Genomic DNA, 20,970 nt, shown 5'->3' with positions numbered 1-20,970 from the left:
ACACTGCATGCACTATTTACAAAGTTTGTAATGTTAATGGAATGCTAGCCTAAATAAAAACCTATCAATTTTAAATCATTTTAGATTAAACAAGACGTCCAGAAGCATCACATTTATTTTTGTTAGTTATGTAGGCTATTGTAGAGTTTTATTTGACATCCTATGTTAAATAATATTATTACATTATTTTAGTGTCATGTGTGTTACCATGGTGGTGTTTTATAGGCCTATTTGTTTGCATGACACTGTGCACCTTTTAGCCTATAGATTAGCAGAGGTGTAATGAGTACCTGAAAACCACTTAAAGGGATGAACAGATTGAATATTGGCTTTTATTCACATATAAATATTCATCAACTCACACATTATGGTAAACGAAAGCTCAAGCATTTTCACTTGACATACGAGAACCAATGAGGTTCAATCTCGTGTGTTACGCAGCACGTTTTAGCTTCTGCAAGAACCAATGAGGTTTATTCTGCAGCGTTTGAGCTTCCACAAGAGGTTTGAACCTGCTTGTTTGTCAAGCAGGTTCGGTTGAGCTTCTGTTTATGTTCACTGATCAATGTTTATATGTGAATAAAAGCCTAAATTAAATCTGTTCGATATATAAAGTGATCGTGTCTCTTCAGAAAATTTGGACTAAACTGCTCAATTCATATGGATTACTTTTATGATCTCTTTATGAACTTTTTGAAGTGTCAAAGTGTAGTTGGGGGGACATAAAGCTCTCAGATTTCATCAAAAAGATCTTCATTTGTGTTCTGAAGACAAATGAAAGTCTTATAATAATAATAATGACATGAGGGTGAGTAATTAATGACAGAATTTTCATTTTTTGGGATGAACTTCAACTAACCCTTTAAGTAAAAGTGCAGATACCTTACAGTGTAAATGACTCCATTACAAGTTACAAGTCACCAATTTCAATACTTGAGTAAAAGTCTTAGGGTAGAGTACTGATTTGAACAGTACCTAAGTATTTTACTCGTCCTGAATGTAGGCTCAAACATGCATTAGTCTTCAAGAGACATGCCAATAAAAAACAGGAGAGCAAGCATGTTTATTTTCTAAAGTCGAAATAAAACTGACACTCAAGTCTCAGTTAAGCTCAAGTGCTCAAAAAAGGGAATAAGTAAACTAATATCCTTCAAAAAGATATATTCAATTTAATGGTGTTAACCATTATTAAAGCCTAAAAATGTCAAAGCCTAGTTGCAGTGGACGTGCTGATTTCAGCCTCATCAGTGGCTGCAGCCATATCCTCATCTCATATATGAAACACATGTGATTCAGCAACTACCTGCTGCTAATGCATTCACTTACTGTAGTGAGTAAGGGCAAAACACACAAGATATAGTACCTTCAATGCTGTAGATGGCGATAGTGTTTCTTTTGTAGCAGAAATAAACTGCTGCAGAAAAAGTTATGTGTTATTGCATTACTCATTACAAATGTATTGGAGTAAAGAGAACATATAGGCTACTTATTCAATAGTATAGTCAAGTAAAGCGTAAAAGTTGCCAATATCTTAAAGTACAAAGCAGCAAAAAAGATAGGCCTACTTAAGTACAGTAACTAAATCTACATTTACTGTACACCATACTGTATATTAGTATTACTTCAGATTGTGGAAATGTAACTTGTGGGGAACTTTGATTCGTCTAGTGGCTTCTCTGTACCAACACTGGTGGTTGTCGGTAAGGTAAAACAGATTTTAGATGTTCCCTTTTCATATTGTTAACTAAACCTGTCATCCTGCATTTAACTGAAGCTTACCAGCAGTTTTAGGAGTGTTTTTTGACAAAAAAAAGTTCATACAATTGCCATAAAGAAGTCACAACACTGTTTCACACTTAACTTCAAGTTGTTCTGATTTTAACCCAATCACTTGGGTCACTCTTCTTCTGTTCTAACCTCCATTGGTTCTTTCTGTTTACTAGACTAATGAGAGACCCTGAGTTACCCTTTGGACTGCTGTCTCCCAGACTGAACCCAGGATGACATTGGACCACAGCATCTTCCAATAATGTCTTGGTAAGATTATATTTAAAAGTGTAGTTTTATGATCAAAACTAGTTTTTAATCGTGGAGGGGCAAAACATAAATGATAATGCAATGCGATGAAAGGATGATTGAGAAACATTCCTCAAAAGCCTGATGTACTGTATCATATTTGATACTCACATTTTAACATGTTTTTTTCTGAAAATGATGAATGAACCAAAGTTGCTTTGGTCCAGTAGGAGTTCATTTAAAAATATAAATAATAATATTATCTATACTTGTTATCTCTACATATATAAATCAGTAAAGACTTTACAGCAAAATACACATGTACCATGAACTTGAGGGTGGGTGGACATTTTTATAATTATACTAAAAGGCCTTTTACTTGCTAAAAAAGTATAAACTGTCAATCATAATTTAGAGGCCTTAAAAATTTGGGAATCAAATATTATACAGTAGTCTTTATTAAACTACCTGAATAAGGGGAGGTGGGGAAAGAATTTACAACACTGCAGGTAACTAAATTCTGTGCGATGATTTATCATGTAACAAGATTCAATATGTTTGTTAAACATGATCACACTTTACACCGTGAATACTAATATTAATACATCACTGACTAGCAAAAATGCAATAGTGTGCCTTGCCATACATAGAAAACATTTGTAACTCTCAAATTAATTGAATGGGCCCCCTTGTGTTAGTGGTCACCTCCTATTCTTCTGTTTCTGTTCTGACCTTCAAAGTTTCAGTTCAAACACCACGTCTTGGGGGTCACCAATCAGGTCACCTCTTGACACTAGTCTTGACCTTTGGTCATATGAGCAGGTCATGGCTGATCTAAACTCTGACAGGGAGAGTAAATGAAAGCTTTCTTCTCTCTGCTATTCATTAAAACACCTTTAAAAATGACTTGTCGTCCCACTTGGCTTATGTCAAAACGGTTGTCTTTTGGATAATTTGTTTGAAGATGCCTCGGGCAACCTCTGTAAAAGTGTATTTCAGGAACACTCACAATGGCATGTGGAGAGTACCTATAAATTGAAAAGCCACTTCAGATACTTCTTTGGTAAGTCTAGAAGCTTTTATTGAATATTCATTAATTAAAATGAAACTAATAAGAATATGATGATTACTGTTAGAACGCTGATTTTTTCTAGTTATTGTCATTTCTAGCTCAAGCTCATAGCTCCTCGCTCAAGAAGCGAACAGCAAAAAAAAAAGAAAAAAAAAAAAACTGATGAAACACTGCTAATACTGAGAAAAGAGAACATGAAAACGAGAGAGTGAGGTGGGACTTTCGGTGGGAACGCGGCAAAGCCGGTGTTATAATACACCCTTATTCTCCGTTTGGAATCTCTAATGGGAAAATCAAGTGCTGTGACTCCTGTATAATAGGATTTGCCGGGTCTCGTGCTGCATCAGGGCCCAGTGGGCAGCACAAAGCCTGTTAAGGCTGGACAAGCATTACTAGAAAGGGGGGTGTGGAGCAGAACGGGCCTGTGGTGTAAGGGGGCGAAGGTAGCCTTGACAACAGAGGTTGTGAATGGGACAACTGTGAATATGACTGTGGACAGAAGGGTGTGTGTAGTCCTACCTTTACAGTGCAATGGCCTTGCTGTTTGCAATACATGCAGAACTATAAGGCCATTTGATGAAAGCAAACAATTATTTTGAACAGAGTTTAAAGGAATATTCCAGGTTCTTAACAAGTTAAAGGTGTGTTCACCCTTGTGCGGAACACAGAAGAAGATATTTAGAAAAATGTTGGTCATCAAACAGTTTTGGTAAAATCTGACTTTCAATGTATGAACAAAAAAACATTTCTCAATATATCTTCTTTTAATGTTCCACAGAAGAAAGTCTTAAAAAAAAAAAACTGCAGAAATATTGGTTACAGTGAGGTGCTTGCATTCATTAGTTAATACTTATTAAATTATAGCCACAAGCCATAAACAATGTGGGCCCTATTTTAACGATCTAAGAAAATGTTCTAAAGCGCACAACGCGAGTGTACTTAGGGTGTGTCCGAATCCACTTTTGCTAGTTTGACGACGGGAAAAATGGTTGGTGTGCCCAGCGCATGGTCTAAAAGGGTTGTCCCTGTTCTCTTAATGAGTAATGGGTGTGTTTTGGACATAACATGTAAAAAAACAATCAGAGTCTCATTTCCTATTCTCTTTAAAAGTTTTTTGTTGGTCAACGGTGCAGTCTATTTCAGTTGCCTCAAAATAGCAACGCGCCAACAATGCTCCTGAACACACCTCGTTTTCAGACCAGCACGCCCATGGGCGCACAAATGGGCGCAAATGCATTTGCTATTTAAACAATGTGGGGCAAGACGTGAAAATGATAACTGCGTCAGGCTGAAACTAGCAAAGAACATTTGCGTCGCCTGGTGCCGCGTTGCACAGGGTGTATGATAGGGCCCTATGTGTTAACATGATTTTACAGAACAAAAAAAGAATGACCATTTCTGTGTAAAGTTATATCCAATTTCACAATTTTGTCATCACGACAATGCAATGCCATAAACAATAAAACAAATGTAAAAACAATGATTTAAACAGCTTTAAAAGTCAAATAATGCACAAGTTTTGACAGAGTAATTATTGTGACACCATTAGTGTAGACACGGGCTGTGTCAAAAATCGCATACTATTTTGAGTTGGTACTTCTTTTAAATAAGTAATTGCTTCACGAGTGCTAAAAAAAAGTATGCTCTATAAAGTATGAATGTGTGTAGAATGTAATCTGGACGTACAACCTTCTCCATTTTGTTATTATCGTGACCTACCAGCGTCAGTTACGTCGCTTCACTGCCATTCACAAATCGTCTCCTGTGGCCTCATGGGATAGTAAAGTGTCCATCGTATGCACACTTTAGAATCTCGCCGGAAGAAGTAGGTCATCCGGGTACTTTTTGCCTACTCTTTTATGAGGACTGTCAATTCAGACATACTTCTTTTGTCACATAACCTACTGTTTTTCACCTACTGTATAGCATATAGTAGGGAAGTATTTCGGATGAAGCCATGGTGTTACAAGTTTTTATAAATAAAACACATTTCTGCTGTTAAATTCCGTTGTTAGTGCAACACTGTTACTTCGATTTATTTATTTATTTTACATGAGGGATGAGTTGTAATGACTGAGCTTAACTTGTATTGAACCCTGAATATTCATTTAGTCAGGGTTAAGTTGATATAAGTAAAGTTCAAGTGCACTTCAAAGGAAACGGTCTTCACTTGTCACCTTGTTGAAAATTAGCAAGAGTGACACTGAATATCACATGCATGTCAAGCTTGATACAGTATATCTCTCACACTTGAGATTCAAGGCAAGTGCAGTAGGAAATTCAATCTTTTCTACTGGATTATTTGGGTCATTAGTGGAGCGAAAAGAGACACCAGTCAGTCGTCTCAAGCATGAGTCAGATAACAAGGCAAAGGGAAAATGAAGTTGGGCTTAGTAATAGTCGCTGTCTAAAACCTCATAAAGTCTAGTCCATCCAAGAACCACATGAAGTAATTGTTCGTTGGCTCTGTTAAATTACAGGTCAAGCTGTGATTGAATGACTAACATATGCTGGTTGAGTCTTGAGCCAGCTGGCTTCAAGTGGCCAAGAGCATGGTGGAGTGCTGTCAGCACAAATGACAACTTTATTGTGCGTCTCTTTCAAACTCACAGATTGAATGTACAGTGGTTAATTAACCATTAATTTATTTCCCTAATCAAAGATCAGAAACAGGAGCCGCTCTGTTGTAATGTTTTGGTTTTACCGTAGCAGCGGTAGAAGACTGGGGGAAGGGTTGATATCCACATTTAGCCGTATCGTGTTTCTTTATCTTTGTGTTACACCCAGTGCAGTGGTAGACACCTAGGTAAGCACTGAATAAGATCTCTGGTTCTCTGAACCCCCTCCTGACTGGTCCATGAATCATTAAATACCCAGGCCTTGCAACCAGAACATGGGTCATTACTGTGAAGAGCACTGCAATTATAGATGGACATTCTCTCCACGTTTGAGCCACCTAAGTTTGGACCGCAAGCAAGTTTCAGAGTTTTCAGAGAAGTTTTACTGAAGATTCATTTCTAGATTCACAGTGGAATTTTGGGGTGTTCCATGGCACGAGTTGGGATGGAAGGATTTGCTTGGCTCTAGCTCGAGGTGAAAGGATTGTTTAGGACAAAGTTGGTCTGGATGCGACTAGTTCCCATATTTTGATCGGCGGCTGAACCAATCAGCTTACAAGATGCAGGTAGGATCTGTTTGCATGCATCTAGAGATATTTGCTCAGCATGTTTTCACTGCTATTATCTGTACATCAGCCAGCAAAGAAAGCATTGAAATAAAAGCAATGATGAAAAGAAAATATCAAAAGAAAGATCAAAAGAAAGCAATACATTTCAGCATTCAAAGTGTCCATTAACATGCTCTCATACTCTCTTCAGTTTCTACTTCCTGTTTGCTTTTATTTTGTACACAGTTGACAGTGAAAGCTTCAATGTAGCACAATGTGCTAGTGTAGCTCCAACATGTCACCCATTGATTGATCACAAGCTGTAAATCTGACAAAACTTCAGGTTTTTTTACTCTTAGAAAGAGAGATGTAACTAGACCTCACTGCTAACTTTAGGAGAGTGATACGATTGCCCATTATGTCTAGTCTTTCCTTTTCTTGGCCAGGCCTGCTGAGGAGTAGGATGTCTTTACCATATCTTTCTCTCTCTTCCTCTCTCCTTCCCTCTCTCTTTGATTTGGTTGAGGTCATCTCAACTCAGCCGCGACTGACATTTTAGACCAGGCTGAAGGACCATTTCTTAATTATAAGGCAATAGCTTTTACACCAAAGAGCACCTAATGTGACAAATGGATGACCAGTCTTGTGATTTAAATACTTTGTGTCTTCATAACTATTTTATTTTCTTTATAAGGGAAAAACTAAAGCGTCTAACTAAAGAAAATAACTTGATCTCTTGGCTTTGGCTCTTGGATTTCGTACATGCTATACAATGAATAAAATATGGTTGACCTTAATAGTTTTGACTAAAGTGTGATTGTTTGGTGCTTACGGTATTTAATTGGTTGGGAATTATCTATTGTAGAAACATGCCCATTATTATTATGTGATGTGAATATCTGGACATACTAGACTCTATGTTTCATATGATCTGAAAGCTTACACTAAAATGTTTGAAAGTATTTTCATTATTCAGAAAAACAATTTATGTATATAATAATAAGGAAAGGGTGGGTGTGTCCAAACTTTTGACTGTATATGTGAACCATACAGGTTTCTATGAGAGTAACTGCTTTCAGTTGTGTCTCTCATTTGAGAAGAGGAACAGTCTTTTCCTGTGCTGATGTCCATGAGTCTTATCACACTGAAAGTGTCACACTATAAACATTAGCATCCCCTCTGTCCATTGTTCCTCATGTGACATTGAGTTCAGCTTGTTCCCATGTGGGGACAGAAACTAGAGAGGGGGAGTCTCCACAATAATGCTGAGATTGAGATTGGTTCTGACATCTCAAATAGGGGATCTTCAATGATATTGTTCACCTGCCCCTTTGGCTTAAAGCAGGGGGAGAGGGGGAGGGGCATGTTTTGGGGTTGTCGGTGAGGACATGAAATGGTGGGGAGCGTGAAGTGATGTGAGGTGGTGGGTGGTGATTCACCACTTAGGGGTGCATGCGGTGGGATGAAAATTTTATTGGCGGACAGGTGGACGAAAATCTCCCATCTGAGAAATACGTCCCCCTCCCAAACACACACACAGTACCCTTGATTACGGTGTTCGTATAACTGCGGCGTTCAGAACAAGCCTCCATTGTGTGCCCCGAGGGCATGCTAAATGAGTGTCTCAGAGAGCAGCGGGACACAGACCGTTACAGCACAATTTAGTCTGTCCTGTTGTCTCAAGAAGGCCTCATTTCAGAAGCTCTCAGATCAGACAAATATAAGCAACCCCCTCCCTCCCTTCCTCTGTCCCTCCTTCCCTCCATATCTCCCTCTTTCTCTCTCCCTCTTCTGCTCCTTTGCCCTCTCCCCCTCTACATCCAACCAGCCCGCACCAGCCCAAATAGGCCAAATCTCATCTATTGTCCTGGGACTGCCCAGTGTGAAATTCGGTGTGACATTAAATGTTTTCTAATGAATAAATTTTGAAAGGATATGCAGAGAGAATATGTGTAATGGAATGTAGACTGCATTTTAAAAGCTTCTTTATTGTCCATCGTCTTTGGAATTTACAGGACAAAAAAACTGGCCCCTTTCAGAGCTAATGAGGTTTATGGGGGTGAAAAGGGGGCGGAGGAGATTTTGGGGGCTTCTAGTCGTTAGATTAGACTTGGTTTTTTCTTTTTTCTTTTCAGTTTCTTCTTCTAATTTGCTATATGAAAGTCAAATATCCAGGGTTCTAAAAAAAATGGGAAGAGGACAAATTACAGCAAATTTCTGAAGAAAAGTAAGGACCACTGGAAATCCGAAAATATCTTGCTTCTAAAAATGCATAAATCTAATGCATGCCTCAAAAGTTTCTTTCTTATATTGTCATTCATAGGGACAGGAACATGGTCTACTCATTGCAGATGATATCTCATTACAAAAGCCTGTACAATAGAGAACAGCATTATAAAGTACTTAGTTAAACATCAGCAGGGGATTATGCGGTTGGTTGATCGTGACTTAATCAGAGACCTTAGACCCCGATTCTCGGGCTCAGTCTCAACATGACAGCAAGTCTATTAATGAAAGGGTGAAGAGTCACTAGACTCTGTAGCTGAAGAAATGCATCATAATAGCCAATTTCATTTTAGTCCTGCCATTTCTTTATCCATAACCAATATTTTACAGGAAATGAGTCACTGATTATTTGTCTGAAATTGATCTTTAGGCCTGTTTTGCTGCTTTAAATACTAAGCTTCTGAACCTTACGGATCTAGAATGACACAATCCTATAGACTTGGTCAGTGTAAACAAATTGCATTGGGTCATGGTCAGTGTTGTGCTTGTCTGATTGACAGAAAGGAAAGGTTAAACTGGGTCAGTTGGACTTGGAGGGAGCACTGATTGCCAGAGACCGAGTTGGCATCCAGGACTTTGTGCTTCTTGACGCCCACAACAGTGAAACAGCCTTCCTGGACAATCTGAAAAAACGTTTCACGGAGGATTTGATATACGTGAGTGAAAAACAAAGGTTAATTAGCGGGGGGTTTTTCATTGTGATTGTATCTTTTTTAAATCAGAAGACATCTCCATACTCACAGACTTACATAGGTACTCTGCTGATATCTGTAAACCCATACAAAGAGTTGGACATCTATACCAAGAAACAAATGGACCTCTACATGGGAGTGAACTTTTTTGAGCTTCCCCCTCATATGTAAGTGTTTAGCTTTATTGCCAAACCAGTCAATAAAACATTTGAAAATAAATTAGAAAATTTTGTACATCTTTGTCCTTTTCAGTTATGCATTAGCGGATAATGCCTACCACACCATGCTATCAGAAGCCAACAACCACTTTATTTTGATATCTGGGGAGAGCGGAGCAGGCAAAACTGAGGCCTCCAAGAAGATCTTGCAGTACTATGCTGTCAGCTGCCCTAGTTCCACCTTACTCGACACTGTGAGAGACCGCATGCTTATGTCCAACCCTGTACTAGAGGTCAGTCCAACAACAATATTCATAATAGGCCTGGCATTCATATGTATGCCATGCATTCATCAAATCTGTTTTTAGGCCTTTGGAAATGCAAAGACGATGAAAAATGACAACTCCAGCCGTTTCGGGAAGTATATGGACATCCAGTTTGATAGCCAGGTATAGATGCCTTCTAACTTCATCCCATCAATAATATTGCATGTTAAAGAAGGTTCACACTTGACTTTAATATGTAGGGAGATGCTGTTGGTGGCCACATACTCAGCTACCTGCTGGAAAAGTCTAGAGTGGTTCACCAAAACCACGGTGAGAGAAACTTTCATATCTTTTACCAGCTGGTGGAGGGAGGAGAGGAAGACCTACTGAGGCATCTGGGCTTAGAGAAGGACACTAAACGTTATAGTTATTTAGTGCAGGTATGGTTTCTCATTTTAAATCTGGTGTGCAACATAACTACAAAATGGTTGTGAAATCTAAGAAGAACTCTCCAGTGTTTTTATAAATACGTTTGTTGTCTTAATAGGGAGAATGTTCCAATGTGAGCTCTATTAATGACAAGAATGACTGGAAAACTGTCAAAAATGCATTAACGGTCATTGACTTTGATGCTAATGACATTGAGGTAAGGAGAGGCGCAATTGTTAAAATGCTATTTTTTTTTTTTGTTGATTTAAATGATCTGATGTGCAACTATGATGGACGCTGCCTTTGATAATAAATAGATACTTTTTCTTTAATATACTAGCACCTCTTTGGGATCATAGCTAGTGTGCTCCATCTGGGGAATGTGCACTTTGATGGAGACACCAAAGGCTATGCTACTCTAAACTCTAATGCAGCTCTGCGCTGGGTATCCAAGGTCAGTTTTTGGTAACACTTTATTTTGATAGTCCACTTTAGACATTCTACAAACTATAACTTTGCAACTACATGTCAACGACCAGTCATTAGAGTATTAGTAGACTATCTGCTCATACTTTATTTTGATGGTCTTCCAACATACATTCTACTGACTATAAATAACTTTGCTAGAACCTATTCAACTTATTCTACTAACCCTGACACTAACCTAACAGTACTAATACTCTAAAGAGAGTTAGTTGACATGTACTTGCATATTATTGAGTTAGTTGACATGTAGTTAGACATGTAGCAAAGTTAGTAGAATGTCTAAAGTGGACTATATCGAAATAAACTGTGACCCAGTTTTATTATATATTGCCCTTAATCTCTAAGTTCACATCTGCGTAACACTCCTTTTTTTATATTCAGCTGTTAGGGGTCCATGTTCAGATCCTTCATGAAGCTCTTACATTCAGAAAGATTGAAGCCAAATCAGACGAGGTAAAATAAGGACAATTGTGAAATGTACTAATGAAATGTACTGTCTTTAACCAAAATCCTTGTCGAATCTTGTCTTTCTGACCTCCAGGTTTTGAGTCCGTTCACTGTTGATCACGCTATCTATGCCAGAGATGCCCTGGCCAAAGCCATCTATGGCCGTGCCTTCACATGGCTGGTCAACCGGATCAATGAGTCTCTGGAGAATAAAGTAAGAGGACAACAGTAAAAAAAGTCCATTTAATTACCATTTGAAGCCAATTTAGTTACACTGTAAATCTACTGGTAGAATTTAGCTGAAATCCACTGGATGTGGTTTGCTCAGTTTTAAAAAACACTTCTAAAAAAAAATTATTCTAACGGTCAGCTTTAAAGAAACCATCAAATAAACCTAAACAACTTACTTCATTCTTTTCAAAATGTACTTTCATGAACTAAAAACTGTTTAAGTATTAAGTATGATTAGTAAACTATCAGTATACATATAAGTTCACTTGTAGTATAGTTGCAGTACAAACGAAAAACTTGTGTACTCAAAGTTTACTGTTACAGTTAAAATACAAAAACATTGTGCCAATTTAGTCCAAAAGTAGTATTGAAGCAGCACACTTACAAGTATACTTCTAATATATAGTTATTAGTATAATTACTACACAAAGAATACTTAAAATGTACCTTTACTGTATTTACTTAAGTATACTTATTTTTTTTTTAGGATTCTAACAGGAAGACAGTCATTGGATTGTTAGACATCTATGGATTTGAGGTATTCACTGTTAACAGGTATGTGTTTGGAATTAAGTGAGATAAATAGACAGACAGATAGATAGATAGATAGATAGATAGATAGATAGATAGATAGATAGATAGATAGATAGATAGATAGATAGATAGATAGATAGATAGATGGATAGACGGATAGACAGATAGACAGATAGATAGATAGATAGATAGATAGATAGATAGATAGATAGATAGATCGATCGACAGATAGATAGATAGATAAATAGATAGATAGATAGATAGATAGATAGATAGATAGATAGATAGATAGATAGATAGATAGATAGATAGATAGATAGAATTTAAAAATATATATTTTGTGTGCTTGATGGTATAGATTTTTGTTCATTTTATGTCTATGTGTTCTTAGTTTTGAGCAGTTTTGCATAAACTACTGCAATGAGAAGTTACAGCAGCTCTTCATTCAATTGACGCTGAAGTCTGAACAGGAGGAATATGAAGCAGAAGGAATTGGGGTGAGTTAGAGCACATCATTCATTCATCATTCAAACACCACTTATAGAATAATATCCTAAGTTTAAAAAAGAGAATAAGGGTCATTTTCTTTCACTGTGTTTTAGTGGGAGCCGGTGCAGTTCTTCAACAATAAAATCATCTGTGACCTGGTGGAGGAGAAGCACAGAGGAATCATCTCTGTGCTGGTATAAAATAATGAGAACACTGTCTTTACACACTGAAGAGGCATAAATAGATATAATTCACTTCTTGAAATTAAAGATTCCTGTTTGTTGAAAACTGAAGCATTTGCATGGGAGAACTTGTGTCTCTTTTTATTTCAGGATGATGAGTGTGTGAGGCCAGGTGATGCCTCGGATCTCACTTTTCTTGAGAAACTTGAAGAAAAAATGGGCAATCATCCCCATTTTGTTACGTGAGTTTGTTATATTAATCAGTATTGTATGTGAGACTAAACCAGTTTTCCTCTGCTTATGTATCTTTGAATTAATTCAGTACTGCTAGAAACTATCAGCAGTGTGATTATTCGCTACAAGCCTCTGATGTTGAAGAATCAGCCAAGTCTTGTTATATTTGAAACTGAAGCATTCACCCCCTGGTTTGGCTACATTGTCTCTCTTAAGCCTTGTATTGACTGACATCCTGATGAACAGCAGTCTGGGAGATAGAGAGATTGTGATGTTGTGTTACTCGCTCTATATCAAGGTCAAATACAAATTAAGTTCTAGAATTACTGACTGAGTGCCAAGAACCTTCAAAAAAAAAAAAAAAGAAAGAAAGAAAAGAAAGTTATTGTACTTCACTAGACCATAGCACTAGCAATGTCAAGGTCGTAGGATTCCCAGGAAACACACATCCAAATAACCTGCAATAAAAGTTAAAAATAACTTAAAGATAATCATAAATGTATTTCTAAGCAGACCAAGAGCTAATGGATCTTCAGAAGGGGGTTTGTGACCCTGTGTATTTGTATACATATACAAATTATTATTTTAATGCATGTGCAAATTTAAGCATCATAAATAGTTCCCATCTGAAAAAGATGAAGACTTCTGCTCTTAATTAAGAAATTTTTAGTGATTTCATTTGATTTTGGTCTTATGGGAGAAATTTCCTTTGCTATTCTGTGAACTAAAGGCATAAACTGGCTGATAAGAAGACCCGTAAGTCTCTGGAGAGAGGAGATTTTCGTCTTCTTCATTATGCAGGAGAGGTGACATACTGCGTTGTGGGTAAGAGAAGAAAAACACATTTCAGATAAATAAACCTCTGAAAAATACTCCTTTTTTTGGCTTTCACAACCTGTTGCTTTTATGATCTATTCTTTTTGTCTCATTTCAACAGGGTTCATCGACAAAAACAATGATCTTTTGTACAAGAACATCAAAGATGTAAGTGCACAGGGTGTACAATAAAGGATAGCGCTGGTGAGGGTGGATGAAAGGAAAATGGCTCAAAAAACCGCATAATTATTTGCCTTCTATTACTTTTGGTCCTACAAGAGTTAATGGCAGTAATTGTGTGTGCACATGTGTATTTCTTATGTGTCTGCATTTGTGTATGTGTAACCAACAGGTGATGCGCCTGTCAAAGAACCCAATAATACAGCAGTGCTTTCCAGTCACTGAGGGAGACAGCAGGAGAAGACCTGAGACAGTGAGTCCTCACTGTGTTAAATATGTACATATTTTTTAAGATGAAATGAAATTATACAAATTTAATTTTGGGTACTCGTACCACAGTAAGCTTTGGCATACCCAGATGTTTTGTTTGCCAAAATGTGCTATATAGTAAAGCACTAATGTACTGTATTTGCAATGCTCTTGACTTTCCATTGATATTATATATGAAACCGAATGTAATTTCAAGATTTTTCATTATCATTTGATTGGGCTTGAATTCGACACAAACCTGGAATAAAAGCACAAAAGAAAAGTTTTTATTTATAGTTGTTTTTAAAATAGTTATTTCCAAAAAAATAAGAATTACACATGCAACATAGTAAGGTCATGTGACAAAAATTTAGCATATCATGTTTGAAACATAATACAAAATTTTAAACATGATTACACAATCAATCAATCAAACCCAGATCACAGACACTATATTGCAAATTTTGTATGTGATCCAGGAATTATTTTCGTATAAATACACACAAGCCTTTAAGGCCCGTTCACACCAAGGACGATAACTAACGATATAGATAAAGTTAAAAAAAATCGTTCTAAATGTAAAAGAATTGCAGAGTTCACACCACAACTATAACTATGGTGGCACCGAGAAATGATATAGTAAAAAACTGTTTCCAACTGATGAACAATAAAAACATTGACAGCCAATCAAAATCCATCCTGGTTTAAGACCTCGAGCATTTAAAGCGGCAGACGACAGAATTGCAGTGCACACTTATTAGAATAAACAGAACGATATTGTCTGCTGGTGTAGATGATAATATAGATATTGTTATAGTTATCTTTATAATTATCGTTCTTGTTGTGAACGGGCCTTTAGCATTTCTATAAATTGCTGCATGAGTAGTGTTGCCTACTAATGCTATTTTAAACCAAGAAAACTGAAAAAACGAAAGAATTGAAAAAAGAAATGCTGCTGTGACAGCTCATATGATATCTAACTAAATGTGACATCTCATTTAATCTGTTTTGTGATATGAAATGTGTAGGTGTCTACTCAGTTTAAGAACAGTCTTCTGCAGCTGACGGAGATTCTGACAGCCAAGGATGCGTGGTATGTGCGCTGCCTCAAGTCCAATGACAATAAACAGCCAGGTGAGAAACTTGTGCAAAAATGTTAAAGACAAAGTTACCAGTATTATTATAACAAGAAAAAGCACACGTTTGTTTACTTTTGTGTGTCAAATGCATTTTTGTTATATCACAGGCAAGTTTGATGAAGTTCTGGTCAGACACCAAGTGAAATATCTGGGGTTAATGGAGCACCTGAGGGTCAGACGAGCTGGATTTGCATATCGCCGTAGATATGAGGTTTTTCTACAGAGGTATACTGGCAGCATTCAATGCGCTCACATACTCAGATATGATAGCTGTTAGCTTTTCAACATTAGTGGAATTGAAATACTGAACATATGCAATGTTCCTAAGGTATAAAGCACTTTGTCCTGCCACTTGGCCCCACTGGCGAGGTGTACCTGCAGATGGGGTCGAAACCCTGGTGCAACATCTAGGCTACCAGCCTGATGAGTATAAAATGGGCAGGTGAGCTGTTTCAGACTTCCATCTTACAACTGAATACTAAACATTTAGCATCTGTTGTCGACCATGCAAACCTGAATTACACTTTGGGTAAGCGTCTCAATCAGCTCTCTTGTTCAGTATCAGGGCACTGATCAGGGAGTCAGCCATTTTAAGGGCTGTCTCAATTGCAAAATCCTTCCAGTGCACTGAAACATTCAATCCCTAAAAAGTCCCACAATGCACTGTGAAAACCACGGAGCATCGATGCTCACTTTGTTCCCTTAACTGAAGTTCTGAAGCGTGAAACATAAATCACGTAAGCTAACTCACTACGCAAAGTTTTTTTTAAAAATACAAATTATTTAAGTATATTTCAGCATCGCTAGACAGGTAATTAACATATTCTAGCTAACATAATTTATTTACTGCTGAAATGTTGCATGCATATGTAACAAGCGAAGTATTTATCATAATGTACCTTAAATAACATAATGTCAGAAAGATATCTGTTCTGCTGTTCATAAATACCAGTAGTGATGTTGTACATTGAGGACATTGACATGTCTGCGGAAATAGAGTCGACAGAGTCCCAGTGTGTAGTGACTGAGCCATGGTCCTTACCAGTGCCCGAATTTGTGTACACGATATTCTGATTCATGACCTGGAAAGCTAGGGAGCTGATTGAGACGCGCCCCACATTTTCAATATCACCTCCTTCTACAGAACAAAGATATTTATACGATATGCCAGGACACTTTTTGCCATAGAAGACGCCTTTGAAATCTGCAAAAATGAACTGGGTAAGCAACAGAGAATTCAAGAGAAACATTTTCAAATGTATATGTTTGAAATTATTATATTATAATTATTATTCTATATATAAATACACACACATGCATATATATTTAAGAAAAATGTGTTATTTATATGTAAAATATTTATATATAATATAAATTATATATAATATAAATATATATACACAGTATATACATGCAAATATTTCTTAAATATATACATGCATGTGTGTGTATTTATATATAGAAAATAATTATACTCCGTACACACACATATATTATGTAAAAACAAACTTTTATTTTGGATGCGATTAATCGACAGCCCTAATATATATATATATTATAGACATTTTAATGTTGCTTTTACAGCTACAAAACTACAGGCCAAATACAAAGGCTACAGAGCCAAAGGAGAGTTTCGAAAACAGAAAGAGGCTGGTAAGTAACAGTATTTATTGATTTAATACAGCTTTTCAATAATTGCTATTATTTGAAGTATATTACAGAATATTATGACAGTCCATTGCAATATGAAGTCTATTTATTATAGCATGCATACATGCGCTATTTGCATTTTCATTATGCGATTCATCTTTTTTTTTGCCATCATTTAGCTACAAAAATTGAGTCATGTTGGAGAGGAGCGCAGGCACGCAAAGAGAAAGATCGCAGAGCCTGGGCTGTGAAAGTCATTAAAAAGTTAGTAATATTAGTTTCATATATTAATACACCTTATTTACCAGGTGCATAACCTTTCACTTAAGGGGTGAGATGGCATTCCCATTATGACATGATGTTTCCATGCAGGTTTATTAAGGGCTATATGACAAGACGTGATGCAAAAACAACTGACAACTCTGAATACCTGGCCTTCGTCCGACAGAGCTACCTGAACAGACTCAAAGGCAACTTACCAAAAACCGTCCTGGACAAGACCACATGGCTGACACCTCCCCCAGTCATGACAGAGGTATTCACAAATTCTCTCTTACTAAGATCTGAGGAACCCAACAGTGGCTCCAAAAAGTGTTTGAACACTTAAGACAAGGCAAGTTTATGTATATAACACTAATAGCACATTTCATACACAATGGTAATTCAAAGTGAGTTACATACAAATCTTGTATGAATTATTTAAAAATACAACAACAAAAAAACAATAAAAAGGATCAATTAAAACAAAATAAGTACAATATAGAAACTGCTCAATCAGGGAATGAACAGCTGAACAGATATTGTAAGCTTATAGCACTTAAGCCAAACTTAAATGTATATAAATTTCATTGCATTAAAAGTGGCATCAAAATAATTGCCACTTGATTTGATATGTTATCTAATCTTCATTTTAAGTGCTTAAGGCAAAAACATTGTTTTTTAATGAACTGGTCAATTTCGACTTTTATTCCTTTCTATATTCTGAAGGCTTTTACAGAGGGGTTTGCTCATTTATCATTTCCCATATCAAAACTCCTTCCGTAAAAACCTTTGACTAAAATGAAACGTGAATTTGAACCTGGATTTATCCAATGTTCTGTTCTTGAAAATGTATGCAAATCCATGCATAGTTAGTTGCATAATACCTAATTTGCATATTTACACAACACAATTTCTGAAAACTTCCTAAGCAAATAATGTTTGAAATTCTTTATGTAATCAATCAACTGGGGGAGTATGGTGATATCTATTAGTTAAATTTGTGTACCCAGTCTTGCTGTCCAAATGCTTTTGGGGCCACTGTATGCATACTTTCATAAGTGTTTCAATTTGGGAAAGTCTCTGACGCTGTTGTTTGTAGACCTCAGAGATTCTGCGACAGCTGCACACACGTATGATGGTGAGGAAGTATGTCCGGGGAATTACGCCACAGAAAAAAGCACAGGTCACTATCACTGTTGTCACAGGCTTTTGTGTCTTTTGAAGTACACTTTCAGCCAGTTTATTAACTGGTTAATGATGACGATGAAGTCTGAATGCTATATCTTTTCACAGCTGCAACAAAAAGTAGTAACCAGTGCCATCTTTAAGGGAAAGAAGGATAGCTATCCTCCGAGCATCGCTGTTCCTTTTGTGGACTCTAGAATCAGTCAGTACAGTTTATTCTACATAAAAAAACAGTTTTGCACAGATCTTTTTGCATATCTTACACATCTTGTTCCATGTACCAGATGAACAGGAAATCAATATGAGGGTTCTTCAGACTATACGACATGAACGCATCAAGGTAAATCAGAAACTTTAATAAGACCCAGTTGTCATTCATGCAGAATAGAATAAGAACCTGTTCTCCATTCACCACCTCTCTCTGCAGTACAGCGTTCCTGTGGTGAAGTATGACAGGAATGGATTTAAACCCAGACAAAGGCAACTTATTCTCACTCAGGTAGCTGTATACCTGGTGGAAGAGGCTAAGATCAAACAGAGAGTGGACTATGTTTCTCTAAAAGGTAGGTTCAGAAGGGAACATGATATGCATAGTAGTAACTCAGTGAAATAAAAGAACATTACAGAACTTTTAAAGTGGTCTCCTTTTAATTATTTCCGTGTAGTATTCCTCAAGCTTCTTACCCGGGCAGTATCTTCAAAGGAACAACTTTGTACCTTATCTACCCCTAAAGGGTGCATTATGTACCTACATTACTAAGGGACAATAATGTACTTCTAAGGTACCCGTATACAGGCTTTAGAGGTAGATAAGATATAAAGTGTACCCTTTATGGGCATATTGTACCCCTAATAGTATATTTTTTTTGTTGTTGATAGAGACAATGTATACTTTGTGTATTTAGAAAGTTCTGTAAGTTACATTAGCCTACTGTTCAAATGTTTTGAGCCAGTGCGATGTTTAACGTTTTTGAAAGAACCCTCTTACGCTTATCAAGGCTGCATTTATTTGATCAAAAAAGCTGTAAAACAGTAATGTTGTGAAAGATTATTACTAGGGATTCACAATATATCGGCATCATTTTTAATGTTATCGTTATTTGCCCGATAAAAAAAACGTGCCCGATATATTAAAGCCGATAAACAACGCACAGTTCATCATGATGGTTTTGAATTGCTTGAAATATGATTGAAATCACTTCAAAAAGGTGCAGCGCAAGTCTGTCATATAGGCTACATAAAATTATAATGATAACATTATAATTGTGTGCTTGGGTCATGGCTTTTAATGGTTAATTTTTTAAATCAGGCTCTCAAAAAGTATTAAAAAATTTTTTATTTAGATTTATCGGCCAATATATCGGTTATCGGCTTTCAAATACAAAGGGTTATTGGTATCGGCCAACTATTTTGTATTATATATATATATAAATATAAATAATACTTTGTACAATAATTTGCATTATATATTTATTTGCAAAGTGGCGAGAATAGAGTCCAGAGTGAATTTCTTGTGCACACAGGTGCTTCAGTCAGTAATCTGGGTGACTCCGTTATGATCCTTCATGTTGCTTTTAATGAGCCAAAACAGAAGGTGAGCAAACCAAGCTTCACAGGATGTATGTAAACTCTAAATTGTTTCGTGGTAAAATGTTACAGAATGTCATGCATGTACTAATGTAGTTTCATTTCTCCAAGGGGGACCTGGTACTTCAGTGTGACCACCTGTTTGAAGCTTTGACCAAACTGGCTATGATTGCAAACAAGCAGAATAACATCAAGGTTGTTCAGGGAAGGTAAAAACACTAACATCACCTATTTTCCAACCTGTAATCTTCATTTGGGAATAGTGTGTTAACATCTGATTTTCTCGCAGCATAAAGTTTGAGATCCAGGCAGGAAAGGAGAGCGGTGTGGACTTCAGCACTGGCCAAGATCCTATGATTTATAAAGGCAAAAATGGTCATCTGATGGTGGTAAGTGATTATTTCTTTATTTCTGCTTAATTTAACATTATTGTTCATGTGCTTAGACTCTTTCATTATCAAAGGTGGCTCCACGGATCAAGTCTCGATGATCTGAAGGAGGTCACCAAGTCTCTGTATATTTCATGAGGGAAATCCTAATGGAAGAAGATATCTTTCTCCACCTCCCAAAATGTGATACACACACACACGCACACAACAGACCACTAAGAGAGCAGTATATGGAGATACAAAGCAGCATTGATCACTGGAAGTACAAATGGAAAATTACAGCTATAGGAAAAAGAAAGCTATTTGTGTCCAAATTGTTTAGATTACAGTTCTTGCGATGACATTTCTTGTAAATTAAATATTTGATTTGGTCATTTTCATGCTTTGTTGTTGAGCCATGTTTATAATATTGTTTTAGACCAATACATACAAATCACAGAAATAGAAGATGAAAAAAAAAAAGCAGTTTGGTCCACAAAATTTGTAGAAATCTTTATTTGTGATAACGTGTATAAATAATTTGTATGTAAAACTTTTTTTTTTTTATTCATGTGCACGTCTGTACAAACTTCTCTACAGTATTACAGATTTCATAGTTTGTTTTTAAATACACATTTGATAAAACTAATGAGCACAAACAATCTGTGATGCTACACGCTGCAGCAAAAGAGAGCTCGTGCTCCTCTACTTCCTGAAGCTTCTTTGACGTGGCCGAGTCTCTGATTACACTCTCATGCTTGGTGTCCGTTACTCAATTACAGATATACATCCGAACGCTTCTGACTACATCTCAGTTTCTTGTATGTGATCACTTACAAAACCCAGA

At 36.7% G+C, this 20,970-nt stretch overlaps 1 protein-coding gene across 1 annotated transcript; it reads left to right on the top strand.

The window, feature by feature from the left end:
- Positions 1 to 6,197: 6,197 nt before the first annotated feature.
- myo1ha (myosin IHa) lies at positions 6,198 to 20,764 on the top strand. Its single transcript, XM_079873151.1, is given in 32 exon segments — positions 6,198 to 6,272; positions 9,041 to 9,196; positions 9,284 to 9,399; positions 9,485 to 9,683; positions 9,759 to 9,839; positions 9,917 to 10,096; positions 10,204 to 10,302; positions 10,426 to 10,539; positions 10,953 to 11,024; positions 11,113 to 11,232; positions 11,737 to 11,804; positions 12,175 to 12,280; positions 12,386 to 12,466; positions 12,605 to 12,696; positions 13,419 to 13,513; positions 13,626 to 13,672; positions 13,857 to 13,937; positions 14,962 to 15,081; positions 15,083 to 15,297; positions 15,401 to 15,514; positions 16,217 to 16,293; positions 16,657 to 16,725; positions 16,902 to 16,986; positions 17,095 to 17,257; positions 18,083 to 18,166; positions 18,277 to 18,370; positions 18,453 to 18,508; positions 18,596 to 18,731; positions 19,692 to 19,762; positions 19,867 to 19,964; positions 20,045 to 20,144; positions 20,219 to 20,764. Coding segments are annotated over 32 exon segments (3,222 nt in total). The 5' UTR covers positions 6,198 to 6,266; the 3' UTR covers positions 20,246 to 20,764.
- Positions 20,765 to 20,970: the final 206 nt, after the last annotated feature.

Source organism: Squalius cephalus (genome assembly GCF_949319135.1).
Source record: "Squalius cephalus genome assembly, chromosome: 5".
In the NCBI taxonomy this organism is placed as follows: Eukaryota; Metazoa; Chordata; class Actinopteri; order Cypriniformes; family Leuciscidae; genus Squalius; species Squalius cephalus.
Note: the sequence above shows the minus strand (reverse complement) of the source record. Positions and strands in the feature narration are given on the sequence as shown.